The 25,401-nt window shown below is 49.9% G+C and overlaps 2 protein-coding genes across 2 annotated transcripts in view; both read left to right on the top strand.

Moving 5' to 3' along the window:
- BPIFB4 (BPI fold containing family B member 4) overlaps window positions 1–18,708 on the top strand; it is a 28,126-nt gene extending 9,418 nt beyond the window's left edge. The window contains exons 9-16 of the mRNA XM_019458953.2: window positions 786–989; window positions 3,322–3,375; window positions 6,471–6,641; window positions 7,744–7,811; window positions 10,027–10,069; window positions 11,998–12,061; window positions 15,172–15,248; window positions 18,356–18,708. Coding sequence (XP_019314498.2) covers window positions 786–989; window positions 3,322–3,375; window positions 6,471–6,641; window positions 7,744–7,811; window positions 10,027–10,069; window positions 11,998–12,061; window positions 15,172–15,248; window positions 18,356–18,379 — 705 coding nt within the window. The 3' untranslated portion in view covers window positions 18,380–18,708. The remainder of the gene's footprint in view (window positions 1–785; window positions 990–3,321; window positions 3,376–6,470; window positions 6,642–7,743; window positions 7,812–10,026; window positions 10,070–11,997; window positions 12,062–15,171; window positions 15,249–18,355) is intronic.
- LOC109272557 (vomeromodulin-like) overlaps window positions 1–25,401 on the top strand; it is a 286,851-nt gene that overhangs the window by 60,844 nt on the left and 200,606 nt on the right. The window lies entirely within an intron of this gene.

Here is a 25,401-nt window from a genome sequence, read left to right as displayed (position 1 = left end):
AAGAGGTGTTTGTCGGTTACCTGCTGTGTGCCAGACTCCGTGCTGGGGCTGGGAGTGCACCGTGAACAAGGCAAGACCTCTGCCTTAATGGAGCTTACAATCCGTTGGAGGGGCTAAGCCATCCAAGAGTCACTCAAACAAATACACAATTAAAGATCATCAGTTCTGTGCAAGAGGGTCCCAGGATATCAGAGCCTATAGCAAGGAGTCAGGCTGTATCCAGGGAGGTCATGAAGGGCTTCCTGGAGGAAGTGACATGTAAGCTGAGACCTGCCAGTAAGTGGGCCATAATAAGAGAAGAGCGTGGGTCAGGGAACAGTATGTGGGAAGGAGCCACGGTGGGAGTAGTGAGGTGGTGGCAGGGACTGACCAGGGGCAGTAGGGACGGAGTGGCTCTCAACGAGGCGGAGAAGTCCCCACGGGCAGACCACACAGCATCTGTAGAGCAGGGAGAGGGGTCTGGTCTTCAGGGAGTAGATACGCCATGGGCACTGTGCGGACACGTAATTAGCTCCTTTTGGCAGGGCGGAGGGGCAAGAATCCATGTTGGACACGTATTTAAAATAAAGGGCGATAGCTCATGGCTGTAAGTGGTCATAAAGTGAGAACTGCAGGAGGTTCCATGCCATCACAAATGAAGAAAAGCCAGGGACCATAAAAAAAGGGTAACTCAGACCCAGTGGGTTTAATCGAGGAAGGCTGCCAGGACGTCACCCCAGTCTCAGCCTCCTCCGCTCATCTCCCTGTAACCCTCCCTGTGACCCCTTTCCTCTCTGCTTCCCCAGACTCTGGTCGGGGAGGCTGGAGGCGAGCTCATTGACTATCCACTGGGGCGACCAGCCATGACTCCCAGACAAAAGATGCCAGAATTACCCCCCATGGGCGACAACACCAACTCCCAACTGGCCATTTCTGCCAACTTCCTGGGCTCAGTGTTGGCCCTCCTGCAGAAGCAGGGGGCACTGGATATCGACATCACCGACGGCATGGTGAGTCATGGTCCCATCCGGAGGTGGGCTGGGCCGGGCAGCAAACAGCTCCCCGTTGGTCCTGTCTAGTCCCCACAGCCTTGGGCAAATTGCTTTCAAGTGAGAACAGTAAGTAGACAGTGCGCCCCTGACTCATTTCGCACTCACAGACATGTATTGGTCATGTCAGTGTTTACCAAAGCACGGTGACTGAGATGATTTTAGGTGATTCATAGGCGTGGCATTAAAGAACATCAAATCATATGATGATGATCTCTATTCAGTTCTATTTAATTTTATGTCACTCCTTCTTTAAAATCATAGTATATATTCTTACATACGTATCTCAATATAAATGCTTAGGATCCTTTTACTTGGTAAACACTGATACTAAATAACTAAAAGATACATAAGAATAAGGTATGCTCCAGAATGATTTTCTTTCCAAACGTTTTCTTTTAAAAATGTCAAGCCTTCAGAAAAGTTACAAAATAGCACAATCAGTGCCCAAATATCCTTCACCTAGATTCACCAGTTAATATTTTGCCATATTTGCTTCATGTCTACGGATCCATCCATCTGCTCACCCACTGATCTACCCACCTACTCATCCATGCTTCCTTCCTCCCTCCCTTCCTCCCCTCTTCCCTCCCTTCCTTTCTTCCTCCCTTCCTCCCTCCTTTCCTTCCTCCCTCCCTTCCTCCCTTCCTTCTTTCCTTCCTTCCTTCCTTCCTTCCTCCCTCCCTCCCTCCCTTCCTCCCACCTACTCATCCATGCTTCCTTCCTCCCTCCCTTCCTCCCCTCTTCCCTCCCTCCCTTCCTCCCCTCTTCCCTCCCTCCCTTCCTCCCTTCCTCCCTCCCTCCCTCCCTTCCTCCCACCTACTCATCCATGCTTCCTTCCTCCCTCCCTTCCTCCCCTCTTCCCTCCCTCCCTTCCTCCCTTCCTCCCTCCCTCCCTCCCTTCCTCCCACCTACTCATCCATGCTTCCTTCCTCCCTCCCTTCCTCCCCTCTTCCCTCCCTCCCTTCCTCCCTTCCTCCCTCCCTCCCTCCCTTCCTCCCACCTACTCATCCATGCTTCCTTCCTCCCTCCCTTCCTCCCCTCTTCCCTCCCTCCCTTCCTCCCTTCCTCCCTCCCTCCCTCCCTTCCTCCCACCTACTCATCCATGCTTCCTTCCTCCCTCCCTTCCTCCCCTCTTCCCTCCCTCCCTTCCTCCCTTCCTCCCTCCCTCCCTCCCTTCCTCCCACCTACTCATCCATGCTTCCTTCCTCCCTCCCTTCCTCCCCTCCTCCCTCCCTCCCTTCCTCCCCTCTTCCCTCCCTCCCTCCCTTCCTCCCACCTACTCATCCATGCTTCCTTCCTCCCTCCCTTCCTCCCCTCTTCCCTCCCTCCCTTCCTCCCTCCCTCCCTTCCTTCCTTCCTCCCTTCCTCCCTCCTTTCCTTCCCCCCTTCCTTCCTTCCTTCCTTCCTTCCTTCCTTCCATCATTCCATTCATCCACCTATCTAACCTATCTATCAGCAAGCTAGCTAGCTATTGTTGAACAATTTAAGTTTTTAGAAACATGACATCCCACTCCATAAATTTGTGTGTGTCTCCTAAGAACAAGCTATTCTCCAAAAAACCACCGTATGAATTATGTCCATCTTGATTCCACCAAGAAGTCTCCATTTGGTGCTAGTATATAGTTAATCTTCTCTTGTACTTCTAAGTGTTCTCTTTGTAACTCAGAGAAAACAGGACTCACCCCCCTCAAAGCCCTCCACAGACAACAAGATCCATGGAGAATATAATGGCACTGTTTCATTTTTATTGCATTTACTTTCACAGTTGCCATTTCTTTCTGCCAAATGGTACGGACTTTTCATTTTTTAGCATTTGAGGTTTTCAAAAGCAGATCTTTGGATATGGCAGAATTATGCATTTAGTGGACACTGGGTTATGCACATGGACTCACCGATGTTCACCTTGTTTTGATAAAGAATTACATTTAGGCAAGCCTGGGTGGCTCAGTCGGTTAAGCATCTGACTCTTGGTTTTGACTCAGGTCATGATCTCACGATTTGTGGGTTCAAGGCCCACGTGGGGCTCCAAGCTGGCGTGCAGAGCCTGCTTAGGATTCTCTCTCCTTCTCTTTCTGCCTCTTTCTCTCTCTCTCTCTGAATGAATGAATGAATAAATAAATAAATGTATGTGGGTTGCCATTGGACAGGCAGGACCTCCCAAGGGGTCTTTGAAGGGAAGAAGATGCCCCTGCTGGTTGCCTGAGGGTGTGTAGGAGTTTAAGCACTGTGTTAGCAACTCCTGTCTGTCCCTGCAGCCTCAGGGACTCACATGCCCCTTCTTGCCCTGCAGTTTGAAGAACTTCCTCCTCTCACCACGTCCACGCTGGGAGCTCTGATTCCCAAGGTACGTAAAGCAGACACGTCCCCTTGTCTTCAGCCCTCCCCTCCTTCTAGGTGTCCCGGGAACTGGGTCAGAAGGGGAGACGCCCACAACCAGGGTGGGGTGATCCGAGTGCAGTGACAAAGGTGTGGTGTCCAAATCCCCATGCCAGGAGGGCATGGAGGGTTGAGGTGGAAAGACCCTGAGCTGTAGCAGTGGACTGGTCTGCACATTTCTAATCCTCGTCTGGCTACTTCATCGCTGTGTGTCTTCAGGCAAGAGTCTTAACATCTCTGAGCCTTGGCTTCCTCATCGGTAAAAAAAGGATGCGAGCTCCTACTCCACACCTTCGTCTAGGAGAGTGAAGGAGATGAAGGTGATGATGGTTCACGTAAAGGTGCTGACACGCGCAGGTGCATGGTGGCTCAGATGGGAGGAGCCAGATTTTTGGAGCAAACATGAACTTGAATTCCAGCTAAGCATGTCTCAACCATACTACCATAGGCAAATGACGTCTCTCTGAGCCTCCGTTTTCTCCTCTGGGAAATGGGGCTAACAATGCCCACTTCACCGTGTGGCTGTGAACCTGGGAGTTGAACATAAGCACAGAGTAGGCATTTGATAAATGTTCACTATTATTGTTCTTGTTCATAATAACAAAGTCTTTTTAAAAAAAAAAAAAAAAAGGGCAAGTGTGCTCTTGTCAGATTATTAGCTATATATGGTTGGAACAAAGGCCTTTCCGATCCCAGTTCTTGTCCCAGCGCTGGTCCAAAACCTGTTAACCTGCACCTGGCAGCAGAGAGCTTCTTACACAGTAAGCGCTATGCAGGTACAAAGGATTGCTGTAACCTACGACCATTTTAGACATTTTTCATCTCTTTTCTACCTGTTCTGTTCTGCTCCTGGTTCGACTTCAGAAGCAGGAAAGGAGACCCAAGTCAACAAATGATCACTATCGCCCTCATGTGGTTGGAAGCTGAATGGCATAGCACCATTATCTGAGGTCAAAAACAGCGGCAGGTCCCAGGGGCAGGTAGAGTTCTATCAAATGGACCTTTTATTTACTGGACCACTTCTATGTCCACTGCACTTTACAGTTTATGAAAAAAATTAATAATCCCCTCTTTTATTTGGTTTTAATCATCCCCCTCATTCATGGGGCCGGAAAAGGGGAGCAATCCATTTCACAGACAGGGAAACAGAGGCTCAGAGAAGTCACACAACATGGCAAATGCTGTGCTGGCACAAAGACTCAGACCTTGAAATGGGACTCTGGGTCTGCAGCAGCGGAGATTCAGGCTAGACACGGGAGAGTGTCCCCCGGAGATCCAGGCTTAATCAGAGCTGGGGTGTGCATCCCGGGTCTCCTGCTGCTGTGGGGAGAGTTTGAAGTAACCTCTCCGCGTCCCTGTGAAGGAAGGTGTTGCTAATTATTGGAGACCGTGTATGTTGGGGTTGGCTCCTCCAGGTATCCCCAAAATCCCCTTGTGAAAAGCCAGTTACCACATTATTGATTTGTTGAAAGCCAATTTGCCAAAGGGTGAATTCGCTCAGTGGTCATTTGGCTAAATCTACTAGATTCGCCAACAGATCAAGAGTTTGTTTAAAAGAATTTCACCTTGGGGTGCCTGGGTGGCTCAGTCGGATGCGGTTAGTTAAGCATCTGACTCTTGATTTTGGCTCAGGTCATGATCTCTCCGTTCGTGAGTTTGAGCCCTGCATCGGGCTCTGTGCTGAAAGCATGGAGCCTGCTTGGGATTCTCTCTCCCTCCCTCTCTGTCTGCTCCTACCCCACTTGTGCTCTCTCAAAATAAATAAATAAACTTTACAAAAACTTTTTAAAAATAAGTAAGAATAAATAAAAGAATTTCACCTTGACAATGTGTTCAAGAACATGAGTAGAATCTTCTTAGTTCCAGGATCCACACTGCTGCATTGCCTGTGGAGAAGTTTCCATTTACATGGATTTCCTTTTAAAGTACCTTTGTAGTTTTTCCCATATAGTTAAATTCATTTAATATATATTTTTAAAAAATTTTTTAATGTTTAGTTTTGAAGGAGAGAGAGACAGAGCGTGAGTGGGGGAGGGGCAGAGAGAGAGGGAGACACAGAATCCGAAGCAGGCTCCAGGCTCCGAGCCGTCAGCCCAGAGCCCGACGTGGGGCTCGAACTCACAAACCACGAGATCATGACCTGAGCTGAAGTCGGGCACCTAACCGACTGAGCCACCCAGGCGCCCCCATTTAGTATATTTAAGAAAAGTGTTCCTTCGGGGCATCTGGCTGGCTCAGTCAGAAGAGCATGCAACTCTTCATCTTGGGGGTCATGAATGTGAGCCCCACGCTGGGTGTAGAGATTAAAGTCTTTTTTTAAAAAAAAGAAAGAAGAAAGAAGAATGTTCCTTAAAATAAAGTTTTTGGTAAAGCAGTAATTCAGCACATATGGGAACTGACTTTTTGATGAACCGTCCCTTTAGCTCATTAGCTTTTGGGGAGTCCATTCACAGCAAACAGGCTCAGATTCCTCCCACCTGGGGGCCTCCAGAGACCCCTGCAAACCCAGGTAGGCTGTGCCTTGCTCTGAGTTTTCACTGTGAGGTGCCCCAAAATACAAACTTCCTCATTCCAGGTGGGGTGTCCAGAGGCAGCAGGAGGGGAGATGGGCCCTGGGCTTCTGAGTGACACAGCCCTGGGCTGCCATCTCAGCTCGCCTGCTGACTTTGGACAATTTGCTTGAACCTCAGTGTTTTAACTCTGTCACATGGAGAAAATAATACCCTATGGATTTGTTGTAATGATTCGATGCGATCATGCATGTCCGGACAAACCCATCTTGCTCAGTCGCAAATTCTGAGCATTTCCATGCATCGGGCATTGAGCTCGAGGCTTTGCCAGCACCCCCACATTTAATTCTCGTAGCAACCCCCTGTGAGGGGCTCGGAGAGGGCAGCCCCCTCCCCAAACGCGGCAGCAGGTGAGAGCCCTCACATGCATGCAGGGCGGCTCGGGCATTGCTGCAGGTGCCCAGGGTGACACCCTGTGCCATGTGTTTAGAGTTGGCTGCTGACCCCGCTACCCAGGGCCCCACTCACTCTGGCCTGGTGTCCCCCCCGCAAGGTGTTCCAGCAGTACCCCGAGTCCCGCCCACTCACCATCAGGATCCAGGTACCGAACCCGCCTTCAGTGACGCTGCAGAAGGACAAGGCACTGGTGAGGGTGTTCGCCACCTCCGAGGTCATGGTCTCCCAGCCCAATGACGTTGAGACCACCATCTGCCTCATCGATGTGGTGAGTATCAGTGGGGGGGAGGGGGCGCCGAGTGGTCTTCCGGAGTCCCCAGACCCCCTCAGATCCCCATAAAACCAACCGCAGTGACTATAAGCCCAACTTGGGGCCAGATGATCTGATTCAAATTCAACCTTTAGCACTTTTAGCTATGTGAGCTTGGATGCGTCTCTCTCTCTCTCTCTCTCTCTCTCTCTCTCTCTCTCTCTGCCTCTCTTGCGTTACTTGGTTTGTAGCCTTAACCTGACACTATAAAATGCATTTGTTAGTTTATTTCTGGACAGAGATGTAATTTGTCTTATTCACTACAGCATCCTCAGAGCCTAGCCACAGAGTGCTACACATAGTAGGTGCTCAGTAAAGCACCTATTTGTTGAAGCAATGTGCTGTGTTAAGTGCCATTTCCCCCTTGGTGGTTAAAGCTCAAGATTCAGACACTTAGGGTTCTGCCCCATCTGCTATGTCTTCTCAGTCTTTCCTCCCAGGGCTCAAGACCAAATGAGCCACTTCTAATCCGGGAAGTGGGTATTCTCAGCTAGACCATGCCAAGCCATGGTGTATTGGGGGTCCTTTCTGGGCATCATCAGATGTCAGATTCAAAGGGGTGGTTCTCACCCAGGGAGTGGACATGGCTGTGCCTGATTCAGTCCCCTGTTGATCAGCCCCTGCTGTGTGGAAATTTTTCCATCAATAGCCTAAATGTCTGTATGATCCAGCTCAGAGTCCTGCCATGGCTCTCCAGTGCCTCCAGGATGCAGCCTTGATTTTTCTGGTCCTGCCCGATCTGGCCCCTTCCCACTCAGTCTCCTGCAGCCCTCTTACCTCCTTGCTCTCCGGCTTTCTCTCTTCCATCTAACGCCATCCTCTTTCCTGCCCCAGGGCTTTGGCACATACCCTTCCCACTGCCTGGATCACTCTCACACCTTCTTTTTCATCTGGCCGAGTGAGCGTTACGGGGGCCTTGGCCGGCCCGTAAAAGGAGGTTTGGCCAAGACCTCGGGGAACAGCCTGTGTTACACTGACTGCTGACGCGGCGCCCAGCCAGTGCCTGGTGCACAGAGCGCTCCCAGTGGCCACACTTCGTTCTCATCCCTCTTTCCTCCAGGACACAGAACTCTTGGCCATGTTTTCCGTGGAGGGGGATAAGCTGATGATCGACGCCAAGCTGGACAAGTAAGGGGGTTGCAGACTCGGGCCCCTGCTGCTCAGAAAGGCCTCCTTGGTGCTGCCGTGCCTGGTGCCAGCTCCTGAAGGGACATCTGGGAGGTCACCAGAGGTCCCCCAGCGTGGCTGTCAGGGCTGGGTAAATCCAAGAGGCTGCAAAGGTGAAAATGGGCTGTGACCGCCAAGGCCGCTGGCGCAAGCTAGGCAGTGGGGGTGATGCCGTGAGCTTGCTAGAAGGAACCTACTGCCGACAACAACTACCATATCAATAATAATAATGACGGCCGTGATGATGATGGGCCAGGCTTTGCACTAGGTATTTATGTGCATTCTCTTGTTCAGCCTTGCAATGGCCCTGCGGCATCTCCCATCTTAAAGAGGAGACAACTAGGGCTTAGAGAGGCGGGTTGCCTTACTCAGGCCCACACAGCAGGTCCAGAGAGGGGCTCTGGGCCAGCCCAGGTCTGTCTGAGCTGGAGCTGCATCGCGTGGTTACAAGTGCAGGCTTTGGAGCCAGGCCATATGAGCTCAGATCCTAACGTGACCACTGACAGGCTGTGTGACAAAGGCCAAGTGACTTTGCCTCTCTGAAACTCAGCTTTCTCATCTGAAAATGGGGATAATAGTCCCTACCTCATAGGACTCATAATAACACTACGTGCCAGGCATTCAGCTAAGCCCTGAATGTGTCTCAATTCATTTCATTCTTGACCTCAGCCTATGGCAGTAAGTACTATTCTCATTCCCACTTCAAGATAAGTGAGACTGTGTGTAAAATTGTCAGCGTGTGCCTCGTTCATTATCACTTTTTCTTCTTATGACAGTTGATCAAGCCCAACAATGGGAATTACTCAAAATAAGACATGACTCAGAGCCATCCAAGAGTTTCTAAGGAGGTGATGCCCGACCTAAGGCCTGGATGATGAGAAGGGGCCAGTGGGGGCTTGGGGGCAGCCAGAGCAGTCCAGGCAAACTTTAAAGGGCAGGAAAAAGCTGCGGTGTTGTGGATGGAGGGGCTGAGGGAAAAGGAGGGAAGGGAATGGAAGTCGGCAGTAAAACACTGGTTTCTGTCCTGCTGGATGCCCTACGGCCCCAATGGCTTTGCCCCATGGGTGAGTCTGGTCTGGCCGCAGGTAGGGCTGTGGGTTTGCAGGTGAGATTCGGGTGCAGTGAGACTGAGACCCTCACAGCACAGACAGGGACCTCAAACCCAGGCCTTGAGACTCCCTCCTCAGAATAGCCCAGCAGCCAAAAACGCACCTCAGGGCAGAGTCCTGGGCTCTCCCCTCTGAGCTCTGTGGCCATGGTCAGTTACCCCGGGAGCCTCAGGTTACTCCCAGACAGGGTTGCCGGAAGGATCCGGCGAGGTAGGGATGATTGCTTATGTGTGCATGGCACGCACCATGTACCAGGCACGGGCTTGACTTGGATGATTCCTTTAGTCCTTGCAGCCACTCACTTTGCAGACGAGGAAACTGAGGCATAGAGAGGCTAAGTACTTTGGCCAAGGACATACAGCCAGTAGGGGTCACAGTTATGATTTGAGCCTTATGTACAGACAGTCCCTCCTTATCCGCAGGGGATACGTTCCAAGACCCCCAGCAGATGCCTGAAAGTGCAGACGGTACCGAACCCCACCTCTACTGGGTCTGGGTCTTCCGGTACAAATTTACCTGTGATAACGTTCAATTTATAAACTAGGCCCGGTAAGAGATTAACAACAACCATAATAAAAGAGGACAATTATAACAACACCCCATAATAAAATTTACGTCTCTCTTTCTCAAAATACTGTGCTGTACTCACCCGCCTTCTGGTGATGATGCGAGACGATAAAATGCCTAGGTGCCGAGATGAATGAAGCCAGGTGAATGATGTAGGCACTGTGATGTAGCATTAGGCTACCACTGACCTTCGGCAGCACATCAGAAGGGGGATCATCTCTTCCAGACTGCAGCTGAGTGCGGGTCACTGAGACCACGGAAAACAAAACCTCCGCTAAGGGGCTCCTGTGTAGAGTATAAAAGCCTCTGCGTCGCGTCTAATACATAGTTGGTGCTCAATACGCGGAGATCAATGTCGTTCTTACTGACTGCCCCCCCGGGTCAAGCAAGGTCTTTGTAAGGATGTTCGCGGAGGGGCTTTAGATAGTTTATGGGAATATAAATCCCATATGATTCTCAGGCAATCACCACTTCTAACAGGTCGTTTGCTTTATTGGCAGGACTCACCTCAACCTCAGAACCTCAAACGTAGGCAACTTTGATGTAAGTACTAAGCGCAAGCTCAAGGGCAAGATATTCTGGGAACGGTGTCCCCACGTGGCTAGCGGGGGCCGAGGGAGTCTGTGAATTCCTAAACATTGGCACCATCTCTGCCAGGCCTCCTTTACAGGTGGAGAAACTGAAGCCCCAAAGCCAGTGAGGGGCAGAGTACACACTCACAGCTCCAACTCTGCCAATGAGGCTGTCCCATTTTAATGGTTTTTATTTTTTATTTTTGAGAGAGAGAGAGAGAGAGCATCAGTGGGGAGGGGCAGAGAGAGGGAGACACAGGATTGGAAGCAGGCTCCAGGCTCTGAGGTGTCAGCACAGAGCCCGAAGCGGGGCTCGAACTCATGAACCGCGAGATCATGACCTGAGTCGAAGTCGGATGCCAAACCAACTGAGCCAACCAGGCGCCCGAGGCTGTCCCATTTTAAACCACCTGCTCTAATGGAGGCAACCTAGCCCAAATCCCTCTGCTCTGAAGCAGGGGGGCGGTAGGGACAGCCACATCCCAGGACCCCTTCCTTTCTGGATCTGGAGGCTTGGCTTTGCCACTGACTCCTATGTGACTTTGGGCAATACCAACCCACTCCGAGCCTCAGTTTCCTCATCTGTAAAGCAAACAGTCCCGGATATGTTTCTAACCACCCCTTTACCACCACGTTCTGAAATTCTGCCTTTCTAACCAGAGAAGCTCAGATTCTAGGGGTGGGTCCCGTTTCATCTGTTTATTCTTGGGTCCCCCCGCACCACCAAGAGTCTCCAGAAATGCCCCTCTTCTCTTTTACAAATTGACAACAGATGTTTGCTTTCTAGAACAGTCGTGGTGAGACTTCCATGTGCACAGAGAGAGTCAAATACCTACCGTGTTGCCCATTTTTGGGTTTTTCCACCCCCAGCCTCCACAACCCATGTTGCTGGTGTCACCAGCCGCATTTTATAGATGGAGAAGCTGGGGCCCAGGGCTGGGCAGCGACGTGCCTCACAGCTGCCTGGGGCACAGCTGGGACCAGAACTGGCATCTCTGGACTCCGAGAAGAAAAGAAGCTCGCACAGTGTGAAATTAGAGACTATTTCTGGGGCCACAGAGACTGGCACCAAATTAAGCTGCTGCTTCTTTTTTTTTAACCAAATTTCTCTCATTTAATCCTCACAACAAACTTATGATTTGGGTAGAGCTATTAGCCCGTTTTCCAGATAAGGCAGCCCAATGCAGAGAAGCTGGGGGGCTTGCCCAAGGTCACAGCGCTGGGATGAAAGTCCCGTGCTCTTGTCGAGGCCACACCATGAGGTTCTACAGCAAGGCGGGGACTTTACATGGAGGAGTTTACATTCGGCTTTTACAACCGCTGTATGAGAAAGGAGTATTCACTCCTATCTTCAGCTGTGGAAACCAGGGCTTAGAGACGTCAAGAGCGTGCACACATGAGAAGTCTCAAGGCCAGGTATTTTACCTGATCTGCCTGTGATCCTCGCCGCATCCTTGCAGGCTGGGCTTGCTGGCCCATTTTACAGCTGAGGAAACTGAGGGTTAGAGAGGTGAGAGAGACTTCTCAGAGGCCCACGGAGACTGAGCTGGGATGGAACCCCAGAGTGTTGGCTACACAGCCCGAGGGCCTTCCATGACACCAGGGTGGCTGCAGAGCGAGCCACGGTAGACCAGTGCTCCGGTCTCCCCCAGTCCCTGCCTCACCATGAGCCTGGGACCGGTGCTTGCCCTGCTCTGGGCCTCAGTCTCCCCAACTACACCGAGAGCAGGTGCACAGATGCGCCTTGCGGCTGTCCACCTAGGTGGTTCTAAAGTCACGGCAGCTCCCAGATTCTCCCAGAGCAGCTCTGCGCCTTCCGGCCACAAGGCAGAGCCTCAAGGGGCCCCCGGGATCTGAGCGAACCACTGCCTGGGTTGAGTTCTCATCCTTTCCCTGCAGGTTGGCCTCTTGGAGGTGCTGGTGGGGAAGATCTTCGACCTGGCGTTTCTGCCCGCCATGAACGGTGAGAGCGGTGCCTGTGCCTCCGTGGGGGTGGGGGGTGGCTTGGGGACCTGGTGGCTGCTGGTTCGTCGGGCATGTTTGACACACAGCCATTCTACCTCAACCGTATTCCTGAGAACTTCATTCTAAGCTTATTTATTTAACCCTCTGAGTGCAAATGTTGCCCCAAGGGTGCATCAACTTCATATTTGCTGCTTCTGCCGCCTTCTTCTCTCCTTCTCCTCCTTCTCCTCCTTTTTCTCTCCTTCTCCTCCTCCTTCTCCTCCCCCTCCTCCTCCTCTTCCTCCTCCCTTTCCTTCTTCTTCACTTATTTGGTTGATTTTTCTGATTATCCATGTAAAATTCTGATCACACATGAAAATTATATGTGTGTAAGTTTTAGAAAGTCCTGAACAGTTTAAAAGGTAAAATCTCGGAGCGCCTGGGTGGCTTCGTCGGTTAAGTGTCCGACTTCGGCTCAGGTCATGATCTCACGGTCCGTGAGTTCGAGCCCCACGTCGGGCTCTGCTGACAGCTCAGAGCCTGGAGCCTGTTTCAGATTCTGTGTCTCCCTCTCTCTCTGCCCCTCCCCTGTTCATGCTCTGTCTCTCTCTGTCTCAAAAATAAATAAACGTTAAAAAAAAATTTTTTAAATAAATAAATAATAAATAAAAGGTAAAATCTCACCTCCCAGAGGCAATTAGTCTCGACCCCTGGTTATATTTCCTATTAAACTCTTTTTTCTCCATTAAAAAAATATATATGGCATAAGATATTTCCTGTAATCTTTGAGGTTTATTTTTAGTCATGGTAAAATACCCATAATGTGAGATTTACCTTCTTAATCATTTTTAGGTATATAGTTTAGTATTATTAGGTATATTGATATTGTTATGTCCCTGATTGATTTTTGTTTTTGTTTTTTGTGTTTTGTGTTTTGTGGTTTTTTTATCTTTGATATCACGTATTTAATTTTACATGCAGAGACAGTGTGAATACATTATTGTTGTAGAAAGTTTCATCAGTACAGATAAAGCTAAAGTTGCTCTTACCGATCTCCCCAACCTCCTAACCCAGAATCTGCCCCCTAGGCAGCCACATTATCATGAGAGGGTTTTCTTGCCCAACTTCATAAAAAGAAGGGACTGAGCATGATTCCCCCTCTCTGTGGTGCCTCAAGGATGTTATCAGGAAGCCACCTGACCTGCAGGGCCACTGGAGGCTGGGGTAGCTGAACCCCGTTTTAACTGGAAACCTCGCCCCCAAGGCCTCCACCGGTCTGGCCGCACCCTCCCTCTCCCTGCTTCTGCATCATGAAGAAGAGGACAGAGAGGGGCTGCTGTGAGCTCTACCAGCGAGGGTTCATTGGGGGTGCTCTTGATGTCAGATGGACCTTTATCCCGAAAACTGTCACCAGAGGAGGCCAAATCTCAATCACAGAAAAGCCCTGGTCACCAAGGCCAGGCATGTTCGCCAGCGGGAGAGGACGATGTCAGGACCTAGGCTGGGCTGGGCTGACCTGTGAGGCAAAAGGTGGAGACTCTCACCCTGGCTTGGTCACTAAGAGGTGGTGTGAACTGGGCAGCAGGCCCCTTGGTCTCGCTGTAATGCAATTTGCCATTTTCAAAAGTGAGAGATTGGAGAAGAGCCAGGATTCTGAAAGTGGGTTCCGTGAAAAAATTCGTCCCATAAGATACTCTTAAGGAAAGGGTTCCGTGGCGCCAAGCAAGTTTGGGAAATTCTGAATATACTACTCTGGGGTAGGTTTACAATGTCCCTTGCTCTCTGAAAAGTCCTGCTGGAGGCAGAAAATCTGTTTGACTTCATTTAATCCAGATTCCTTCACTTGTCTTTTCATCCCTCTCTTCCTTCTTATGTTCTTTCCTCCCTTCCTTCCTTCTTCCTTTCCTTCCTTCCTCCCTTCCTTCCTTCCTTCTCTCCTCCCTTCCTTCCTCCCTTCCTTCCTTCCTTCTCTCCTTCCTTCCTTCTCTCCTTCCTTCCTTCTCTCCTCCCTTCCTTCCTCCCTTCCTTCCTTCCTTCTCTCCTTCCTTCCTTCTCTCCCTCCTTCCTTCTCTCCTTCCTTCCTTCTCTCCTTCCTTCCTTCTCTCCTCCCTTCCTTCTCTCCCTTCCTTCCTTCCTTCTCTCCTTCCTTCCTTCCTTCTCTCCTTCCTTCCTTCTCTCCTCCCTTCCTTCCTCCCTTACTTCCTTCTCTCCTCCCTTCCTTCCTTCTTCCTTTCCTTCCTTCTCTCCTCCCTTCCTTCCTTCTCTCCTTCCTTCCTTCCTTCTCTCCTTCCTTCCTTCCTTCTCTCCTTCCTTCCTTCTCTCCTTCCTTCCTTCTCTCCTCCCTTCCTTCCTCCCTTACTTCCTTCTCTCCTCCCTTCCTTCCTTCTTCCTTTCCTTCCTTCCTTCTCTCCTTCCTTCCTTCTCTCCTCCCTTCCTTCCTTCTCTCCTTCCTTCCTTCCTTCTCTCCTTCCTTCCTTCCTTCTCTCCTTCCTTCCTTCTCTCCTCCCTTCCTTCCTCCCTTCCTTCCTTCCTTCTCTCCTTCCTTCTTTCCTTCCTTCCTTCCTTCCTTCCTTCCTTCCTTCCCAGAACATGAATCAGTATGAATCTACTTCAGTTCTGCCAATCTAAAAGCAAACAGCACATCCCATGGCAGTCACTTGTTGGGGCCCCATGTGTATCCTTCCATACCTCCATTCAGCAAACATCTGTCCACTCCTCTGTGCCCAGCCCAGGGCTGGGTGACACCGGGGACACAGTCCTTGCCTGCAAGAAACTCACAAGACGGGTAGAGGTGACAGATGTGGAAGCAGAGAATTAACATTCTGTGATTTCAATAATGGTGGGGGGGCAGTTCGAGGGAGAGGCAGGAGCCCAAGGTTGCTCGGCCTGGGGTGGAGGAAATCTCATAGAGGGCATGACATCCAAACAGTCCCGGGGAAGGCTCAGAACCTGGCAGGCAGTCAAGGGTGAGGGAGTGTGCTCTAGGTGGGAGCATCTACAAGGACAAAGGCCTAGAGATGGAGGAGAAATGGCTAGTTTCCTTGAAAATATTGGTAGCCTCCTGTGTGGCTGACACGTCTTAGCCACGCTGACTGTGCCTGATCGTTTTGTTGTTGTCTCTTTTCACAGCCGTGCTGGGCTCTGGCGTCCCTCTCCCCAAAATCCTCAACATCGATTTCAGCAATGCAGACATCGACGTCTTGGAGGTAAGGGAGGAAGAGCTCTTTTCGCTCTCCGCTCCATGCCCAGGAATTGGGAGGAGGAAGAGAAGGGAGGTGAAGGGTGGGGCAAGAGGGGCTTGTTTCCTCAAAGGGCGGGGCTGGGGGAACAGGACACCAAGCTTAAGAACCCTTAAATAAAGTTTTCCAACCCACCATCTCATTTCGTCCTCATGGCAGACGTCCTCGCCTCCATCTCGCAGATGGGAATACTGAGGCTCAGAGCAGTAAGGGGCTCACCCAAAGTGGAAGTGTGATGTAGTTCATTGGAAAAACTTTTACTGAGCACCTTCTGAGTGCCAAATAATGTGCAAGGGGCTGGGAATACAGCAGTAAGCAAAATGTACAACCCTGACCCTTGCAAAGCTCGCCCAGCCAGTGGGAAGATGGGCCTTTGGATAAATATTCCTGAAGTAATTGCTAATTATAATCATGGCAGTTGCCTTGAAATTCAAATGCAGGGGGTCTTTTTCCACTATAAAAACCGCATATGCTCATTATCTGCAATTTGGAAAATACAGAAAAGATTAAACAAACACCTGTTTATCCTCTTAGACATATTTGCAACCTAGAAATGAACATTTAGAGCATTTCGCTGTTTCATCCCAGTCTTTCTGGAGTTTTATTTTTAAACACAATTTTGATCAGTAGGGCAGTAGCATTAAAGAATGAGGATGCTAGAACCCAACAGCCTGGGTTCAAATCCTGCCTCTGCCAGTATCCTGCTGGATGACTCCAGATAAGTTACTTAACTTCTCTGAGCCTGTTTTCTCCTCTGTAAAAAGGGGCTAACCATAGTACCTAACTATAGGGCTACTTTTAGAATAAAGTGAGATTCTACGTGTAAAGTGCCTTAAACAGCCCCTGGCACACAGTGAGGAGTCTAGAAGGGTCCATCATCCTCAGTGTCCTCATTGTAATAAAGATCGTGGTGCACAAAGGTGTTTCTGGGTCTGGGATTCAGTATGCTCCTCAGAACACACTTCCAGAAATGGAAAGAATGGGCTTTTCCCCCAGAACAACCATTTCCTTTTCAAAAGATGGCCCCGTCCACACCGCCTCCAGCAGCGTGCAGAGAGCCCAGCTCCTCACACACCTGTTGGGCTTGGGTCTCAGCCCAGGGGTGGCCCCCACCACCACCTCAGGAGAGCAAAGGAGGCGGGCAGTGACCTTGAAGGGACAGTGCGGACAGAGGTCAGATGTAGGCGCTGGGATGGTCCTCAGTGGTGCGTGTCCTGGTCCCATCTCTTGAGCTCCTGGAGGGCCTTGGTGCTGCCCTGAGCCTCAGTTTCCTCATCTGAAAATGGGGACGGTAATGCCCCTTCCATAGGGTTTGTGATGAGAGATTAAATGAGATACAGCATTTTATTTATTTATTTATTTAGAGCTCCTGCATGTGAGCAGGGGTGAGGGGCAGAGGGAGAGGGAGAGCCTGCTCAAGATTCTCTCTCCCTCTATGTATCCCTCCTGTATCCCTTGGATAAATTCCTAGTAGCAGAACCACTGATTTAAAGACCCAGTCCAGTCTTGGTCTCGTACAACCTCTGTAAATAGTAGCTAATTCTTCTCCTTCTCTTCTCCGCCTTCTTCCTCTTCCTCTTTCTTCTTGTTATTATTATATGGGTCTAGCCATGTATTTTAATTTTTCATTTTCTTTTTTTGTTGTTGAGAGAGAGAGAGGGGGCGCAAGTGAGCAAGGGGCAGAGAGAGGAAGAATCCCAGAAGGGGAGAGAGAGAGAGAGAGAGAGAGAGAAGCAGGGATCACCCGAAGCAGGGTTCATCTTTTACCTGAAGTGGGCTCGTGTTCACCCAAAGCAGGGCTTGAGCTCACCCGATGTGGGACTTGAACTCACCAACTGTGAGATCATGACCTGAGCCAAAGTCAGATGCTTAACAACTGAGCCACCAAGGCGCCCCTAAGTTTTCATTTTCAAACAATTTTAGACTTACAGAAGAGTTGAAAAAATAGTACACAGAGCACTAGAACACTCTTCACTCAGTTTCCCCTAATGTTGCCATCTTATATACCCAGAGTATAATGATCAAAACCAGGAAGTTCACACTGATACAAAACTATTAACTGATCTACAAGCCTTCCTTGACAGTTTTCCCACTGATGTCCTTTGTCTGGTTTAGGATCCAGGATCCCACTTTGCATTTGGTCATCAGTCCAAATCTGCGACAGCGTCCTCCAATGTGTGACAGCTGCTAAATTTTCCCTTGTGTTTTATGACCTTGACATTTCTGATGAGTCTGGCCCGTTGTGTGGGGTGCCCTACAATTTGGATTTGACAGATGTTTTCTCATGATTAGATTGAGGTTATGTATTTTTGGCAAGAACACCACTGAAGCGATGCTGTGTGCCTTCTCAGTGCACCGTATCAGGGGCACACAATGTCGCCTTCTTCCCAGGGATATTGACTTTGATCATGTGGTTAAGGTGGTTCCTGCCAGTTTCCCCACTGTTAAGTTACGATTTTTCCCATTGTAACTAATAAATATCTCACAAGGAGATACTTGGAGATGACCCAAATATCCTACTTCTCATCATGCTTTCTGCCACTCATTTTAACATTCTTTAATGGTTCTTGTCTGCAACAGTTATTAGTGCAGTGTTTGCCCAATGGAGACTCTATAACTCCTTTCACATTTATTAGGTAGAAATCTCCTATGAGGAAGAACCATCCCTGCTCACCATTTATTTATTGATCCAATAATTTATATCAGTACAGACTCATGGGTATTTATTTTGTTCTGTGGGTTAAACTTATTATTTACTTTGTTGTAGATATTTTTAGTTGTGGAAATTGGATTTGGGGAGAGCGTGGACAGAGGCCCAGGCCTGCTTCTCTTATCTGGGAGAAGAAAGAGATGAGGGGTGGGGAGGGAAGTGTCTTGCCCAATATTCCCCTGTACAGGGCAAGCCAATGACATGGCCAGGGTGATCTTCAGACCCCTTGCCCCCAATTGTCTCCTCTCTTCAGAACTGCTCCTTCCCAGAAATGTGACTTGCCCAATCCAAAGGCAGGTGACTACTAGGCTGCAGGCAGAAGTCATCTCATCCATTAACTGGATTCTCTCTTCTGTTCTCCAAGGACCTTCTGGTGCTGAGTGCCTGAACAACAGAAGCAGAGATGCTGCCGAAGCCCTGGAAGAAGCCAGAACCAGCCCTGGAAAGGCTCTGACTAACACAGCCCCTGGCCCCGAGTCCCTTCAGCCCCCTATGACAGTCCTTCCCCAGCCCTGCAACCCTCTTCCCACATGCCCCCACCCAAAAAAGGAACCAGCCATTGGCCCTGTGGGCAAACAGTCCCACCCACGGTTAGCCTTACAGTCAGCACCCACAGGGGGAAGGAGGTCACCTGGAGGACTGAGGCCTTTTGGACTCCATGCCAGACTCCACACCGCATACTTTACACTTTCAATAAAAGATTCCAATTTCCCTGCAGTTGGGGCAAGTCTCCACAAAGACCTTCCCTCAGGGTCTGGGTGTTTCTTCCCTCGATGGCTGGCCAGGGGCAGCTGGCAGCTGTAGCTATGACCTGATGGAGGATGGTTCAGGTCATGAGTGAAAAAAATGTCAGATACCTATGAGGACCCTACAGATGGACAGGAGGGGATTTAATTCAGTTCTCACTGCCTTGGTTCAGGGCTCAATTTGGCTGATTCCTCTTGCCTCGGTTTCCCCCACCACTCCTCAGCACACAGGGAGGGCCCAGACTCAGAAGCAACAAGTTCAGAATCATCAAGCTCCACACTGCCAGAGGAACTGCCGTCTAGCCTACCTCCCGTGTGCCATGATGACGAGGGTCTCCTCTCCTTCCTCAGCTTTCAGCTGCTTTCTCCCTTCCTTTCCTCTTCTGTGTCCCCAGAAAGACTTTCCCAGATCCTAAAGGGTGGATGGCTGTATCCCAGATCCCAAAGCACAAAAAAAAGATACCCTTCTGCCCCATCTTTCTGAGAGCTCATGTCCGTCAAGGGCTTAACTACCTGCTGAGCCCTGCACTCAGGCTTTGTGTCTTGATCTCATTTAACATCATGAGAGCACCATGAGGTAGGTACCAGGTGGGTCCCTATTTTGCAGATGGGGAAACCGAGGAACCAAGAAATGCAGGGACTTGCCCAAGGTCACACAGCTGCAAAGTGGCAGAGCTGGGGTTGGAACCTGATGAGTGAGCTCCAGAGCCCATGTCTTAACCACCCACCACACTGATTCTGTTCATAAGCTGCAGGGAGAAGCCCCACTGAGTTTGGCCCCAAAACTGTATAGTCCTGAGCAGAAAGAAAGCACAGAGAGTCACACACCTGTACTGCTCCCATGCATCTGCTAGGAAGAGAGGCATATCACTTCTTCTCATATTTCATTGGCCAAAGCAGGTCACATGACCCTGCCTGACCTCAAGGGGTAAGGAAGTGTGATCCTTTCCTATGGTGAGGAAGGGGAGGAAAACCAGACATATTGCTGAGCACAGGCACTATGTTCCACGCTCTCCCATGTCCTCCTGGGGAGATGAGGCTAGGACGGGGATAGCGAGACTCCTCTTGCACAGAGATTCTACAGAAACCCAAGGCACCTCATGCCTTCAGGTCCAAACTGGGGAGGCCCAGATGCAGCAGTAGCCCAGAAAATGAGGTTCACAAACTGGTCCTTCTCATGCATGCCCTTGGTTTCTAGAAATAAAGCCCAATGACTCCAGGTTCACTGAAGCCCAGACCCTGCCAATGTATTGTCAGTTCAGAGTACCTGTTTGGCTAACCCACACCCAAAGGCTCCTGGAAACCCTATCTGCCAGACAGCGAGGGGAACAGCCAGTGTCTTCATGTTCAAAACAATCACACGGCATTCTACAGAGAGGTTCCCCTGCCAACAAGACAGCTTTGTGCGTCACTAAACTCAACTCTGATGTCAGGAGGTCACTAGAGAATAAGCATCTTGGCGTCAGAAGGATGGGGCTCTTCCCTCTCTGCCAGTTGGTTGACTTGGTGAGACCCTTAGCCTTCTGAACTTCGGTTTTCCCATCTGTAAAATGGATAATAATTGTTATTACACTCTAAGTGTGAAGCTATTTAAATGAGATTTTTTTTTTTCTGAAGTGTTTGGCACTAAGGCTGGCGCACAGTTAAGCACTCAATCTGGGCTTGCTGTGGTTAGTGCTAGTGTCGCAAGTGTGAGCCCTCGGGGCCCCTTGCCTCTGATCAGAGCTAAACTGAGAACGAGGAAGGGCATTTGACATGCTGGTAAGAGAGTGCCCAAGGAACCCCTCCCAGAGCAAAGCAGAGGCTGCTCTCCCAAACGGCTCCATGGCTATGTTTAGAGCCACAGGGCACATTCAGAGTGGTTTCAGCAGAGCTATTTGATCCCAGCTTCCAGCCTTGAGAGGGCACAGAAACACTGAAGTCCCTTTTACAGAATTAAGATAGCTTTTCCTCCCAGGGATTTTTTTTAAAGACTTTTTTTCTTGTTGTTTTTGTTTGTTGGTTTGGTTTGGTTTTTCCCAATAGTTTATGTAACTCAATAGTGTATTGGGTGTATTCCTGGCTGCTTCCTTCCTTCCTTCCTTCTCTGAGTGCCCATTCTGCCCTCACGAAGTTTAGAAGCTTAGATTCTAGTCCGCAAGATACACCTTAAATAATAAGGCCGACGAAAACAATAAGCAAATGACCAAAAAGGCTATTTTGAGATTGTCTTGAGGGTCATAAAGGGAGGGAATAAACAGGGACATGTATCAGAGAGGGAAAGGAGAGGGGGAGGCACCATTGGGTGGTCAAGGAAGGTCAATCTCTCCAAAGAGGAAACACACCATCATCAGACAGACCTCTCTGGGGGCAGAAGTTTAATTTCTTCTGCCATTTAATTTTCTACGGGATTTTTAAAACTTTTTTTTTTTTGAAACTTTTGTATTATCACTCTTCTTCCTAGCGGAAGGATCTAGGGTCTCTTTCTTCCCTGGTCTTCTTGGTAACGCCCAAATCCTAGCCCCAGAGATGGCGGGGGGGGGGGGGGCCGCTCAGAGAGAAGTGGGGCAGGACTTCCTGTCCAGTCTGTTCTGGGAAAGGCTAGAGGAGAGGAAGTCCCGCCTTAGAGGGCGGTGTCTGTGAAGAGAATCCGGAACTTGGTTCCCAGGCGGATGGGTCATGCATGGCTTTGCTGTTCCTACTGCCATTGTGTTAGAATCAACTCCTGTAATTCCCATGAATTCGTCCATTTGTTTCTATTTCTACCTCCACCTTGGTTCCTCCCATCATCTCTCTTCTGAACCATTCCAACTTTGTCATTGGTCTCTGCTCTTCCAGGCTGGCACATACTATCCATTTTCCACTCAGTGGCCAGAAGGTTTTTGTAATTGCAGACATCCAATCACCTCCTTTCCCTGCTTCAAGCCCTTCTATGGGCTTTTCATGGCATCCAGAGCAAAATCCAAATCCCACATCACTGTCCACAAGGACCCCTGTAGGGTCTGCCCCCAGCCATGTGTCCCCTGGTCCTCCCTGGAGGAGGGGCAGTGAAGCTCTCCATAGGCCCCTTACAACCCTTCCTCAGACATTAAAACACACCCGTATGCTCCAACAAGTTTAATTTCTTCTGCTATTTAATTTTCTAAAACTTTGGGGGGGGGGTGTAGAACTTTTGGATTATAAATAACTCGTTTCATTTTCCATCGACTGTGGTTTCTCAACATTCAAAGGACACGTCCAGTCATTCTTTAAAGTAGGAAGACGGAAAGATTTGGAAGAATAGGGAAGAAGGAAGGGACGAAGTTGGATCATATTAGAATTTAGGCAGAGTAGCACGGGGTTGAGGGTCCAAATGATGATACATGGTCCAGAATGCTTGGACTTCTGGGGCACTGGCGGGTGCTAGTGGAGGAGTGAGGCATGATGGGATTAGATTAGTGCAGCTGATACAACAGGAGAGGATCATCAACACCTGGCGGATTGCTCAGGCCTCGGACCACGCTGCCCCATCCTCCTTCAGCTCACAATGATATTGACCAAACCACCAAGTGAACAGTTGTTTCATTTTACTTTTTAAGATTTTATTTTTCAGTGATGTCTGCACCCAACGTGGGGCTCGAACTTACAACCCTGAGATCAAGAGTTGCACGCTCCACCGACTGAGCCAGCCGGGCGCCCCTAAACTGCTGTTTTAAGTTTAAAAGCGAGAAGAGCCTCTATTAAGCAGTTCCACAAGCTTCGAGGCAAGTGGGGCTGCTTGAGCAGGTTCCTGGTGGGACATGGCCATGAGACTTGCCATGTAACTTCACTGGTCTTCTTCTTCAGTCATAGCTGACGAATAGCAAACTCTGGAAGCCCCCTCCAGGAGCTCATTTAGAAGTTTCTGCTGCTAAGCCTGAGTAACAAGCCATCTCAAAACTTGGTGACATAAAACACAGTCTCAGTTTCCTCACAGATTCTGTGAGTCATGACAGCTTCTCTCTGCTCCAAGATGTCCGGGCCTCAGCTGGGAAGAATGGCCGAGAGTGACTTGAGGGCTGCAGCTGGAATCATTTGGAAGCTTCTTCACTCACCCGTCTGGGGGCTGATGTTGGCTGCCAGCCAGAACACCTCCACGCAGCCTGTCCATGTGCTTGCTGGGTTCAAAATGTGAGCCTCCCAAGGGCACAAAATGGAACCTGCGTGGCACTTTATGATCTAGTTTTGGAGGTCATGTAGTGTCACTCCTGTTGTACTCATTTATTTTTTTTTTATTAAAAATTCTTTAAGCTTTATTTATTTTTGAGAGAGAGAGAGAGAGCGTGAGCAGGGAAGTGGCAGAGAGGGAGGGAGACACAGAATCCGAAGCAGGCTCCAGGCTCCGAGCTGTCAGCACAGAGCCTGACGCGGGGCTCGAACACACGAACCGTGAGATCACGACCTGAGCTGAAGTCGGCCGCTTAACCAACTGAGCCACCCAGGCTCCCCCCTGTTGTAGTCAGTCAAAGCAGTCACAAAGGCCCTTCCAGGTTCATCAAAACGGCTACTTTGTCACAATGTCATGGGAACCTGTGAGCGTCCCTGCTGCCTGTGAAGTTCACTTCGTTGCCTCTTACCTTCACCACCCTCACCTTCAGCCCCACACCTAAAATCCCACTTGTAGGCCCTCCACTAGAACCAGTACTATTCTAGTCCAGTGCTCCCACTTTTCAGATGAGTACGGGGAGGTACAGAAAGGGGAAGGGCGTCCCCAGGTCAAAGTAGCAGGCACAACACAGGTTGCTGGTGTGTTCAGTAACATTGCTTTTGAGGCTGGTGATTCCTAGGAAATACTCTGTTTCAATCACTTATTATATCACAAACCACTCCAAAACTTAATGGCTTAAAAATCCCAACAATTGATTATTTATCCTGCTTCTGTGGGTTAACGGGGCCATTTTTCTGCCATGGGTGATGTTGACTAGGCGCTTGGGTGGCCGCAAGTTCCAGTGTTGAGCCTGAGGCCCTTCCCTGCACCTGCTCAGTTTTCTGGTGTCAGTCAGGCAGCCAAAGAGGTTGGGCCCTGCCAGTGTCCTCCCGTAGAACCTGTTTGTCCCAGGCCATTTACACTGGCATTTGGCTGACATCCTTGCAAGTCCTTCCAGTCTCTGCTTGAACCCAGGTCCCATCTGGGGAGGGGGGGAGTGCCAAGACCCTATCGCCAATCCCAGAGGGGGTCACTCACTCCCCATTTAAGCAGATGGTTCCAGGGGCGCCTGGGTGGCTCAGTCGGTGAAGCGTCCCACTTCGGCTCGGGTCATGATCTCGTGGTTTGTGAGTTTGAGCCCCACATTGGGCTCAGAGCCTGGAGCCTGCTTTGGATTCTGTGTCCCCCCTCTCTCTCTGGCCCTCCCCTGCTCTCGCTCTCTCTCTCTCTCAAAAATAAACATTAAAAACAATTGTTTAAGCAGATGGTTCTGACCTAGAAGCACTGTGAAGTGGACTGTAGTCCCTAAGGGCACCAGACCACTCCTTGAGTCCCACGCTGAGCCCATCGGTCTGTACTGTGGAGTCTCGGCCTTTCTCTGACGATTTGAGAAGGTAGGTCTTTTGAGTCAAAAATGGGAAGACATCGTCGTCATCGAAGTCATTGCCATAATAGCAGCCATTTATTGAGCACTTACTATGTGCTGGGGATTGTGCTAAGCACACACAACTACCATCATGCAAGTATGATTACTTCTCCTTCCCATTACACAGATGAGGCAACTGAGGCTCTGAGAAGCTAAGTTCCCATCGTCAGACGGTATGCAGGTGGCAGCACTGGGATTCTTTCCCAGGCCTAGGACACTCTGAAGCTGGTGCCCTGCTGTCAAATGAAGACCTCCCCAAAACTGCCACATGGGATTGTCATGAGGTTTAAACACGGTGAAGCCATTTAATCCGTCGTCCAACCTGGGACAGCTCTGTGACTGAAAGGGGCGCTATTAACACGTACATAGGAGACAGGCACAGCCGGAACCGTTCTTTGCAAGAAGGGACGTAAGATCACCCTAGTAAACACGCACCAAGTGGGTACCCAGTCCCGAGCCAGGCACAGAGAGGACATTCGTTCAGCCTCTAGCTTGTCACTCCCAAACATGGCCAGAACCCCACATCAGCCAGCCACCTCCCGCCACCGCATCACGAGTCTTTACTTGGGGAGAGACCAGTATCATCACTGGTTTTGTCATCAAGCATCTGTGCACTGGGAGGGATCATTCTGAGGAGCAGTTATAAGGACCTTTGGGTAATCGAACATAATTGTTTTGGAATCTGCCCAAACCAGAGATGTCGTATATCCCTAGGCAGGATGGTGCTTGGATTCCTTTTTATCACAATCAGGCGAACTCTCGGGACCCTAGAAGACAGAAGCCAGCCAGGGAGACTTATGGGTTTTTATTCCCCATTAAGTAGAGTGCCGGGAAAACCCAGGTGTTATTTACAAGACACCTCACTTTGGCCTCAAGCCAGCATCCTCAAATTTTGAGATGTCCAAGCCCCAAAACCGACTTGGTTCACTTAGATTTGGGGGGAAGACGAGAGCTGGTATCGGCCGTCTCACTTGGCCTCGGCCAGCTGGACTGGGGGAGGAGGTGCTCTGATCCCATGAATGGGTTTCCCCAGAGCAGACCCTGTGGCCTGTGGTGACAGCCCATCCCACCTCTCTTAACTCACGCAGGACATT

This window comes from Panthera pardus, unplaced genomic scaffold, assembly GCF_024362965.1.
Source record: "Panthera pardus isolate Hobbes unplaced genomic scaffold, ASM2436296v1 HiC_scaffold_25, whole genome shotgun sequence".
NCBI classification, from domain to species: domain Eukaryota; kingdom Metazoa; phylum Chordata; class Mammalia; order Carnivora; family Felidae; genus Panthera; species Panthera pardus.
The sequence above is the reverse complement of the archived record's forward strand: the minus strand, read 5'-3'. Positions and strand labels throughout refer to the sequence as shown.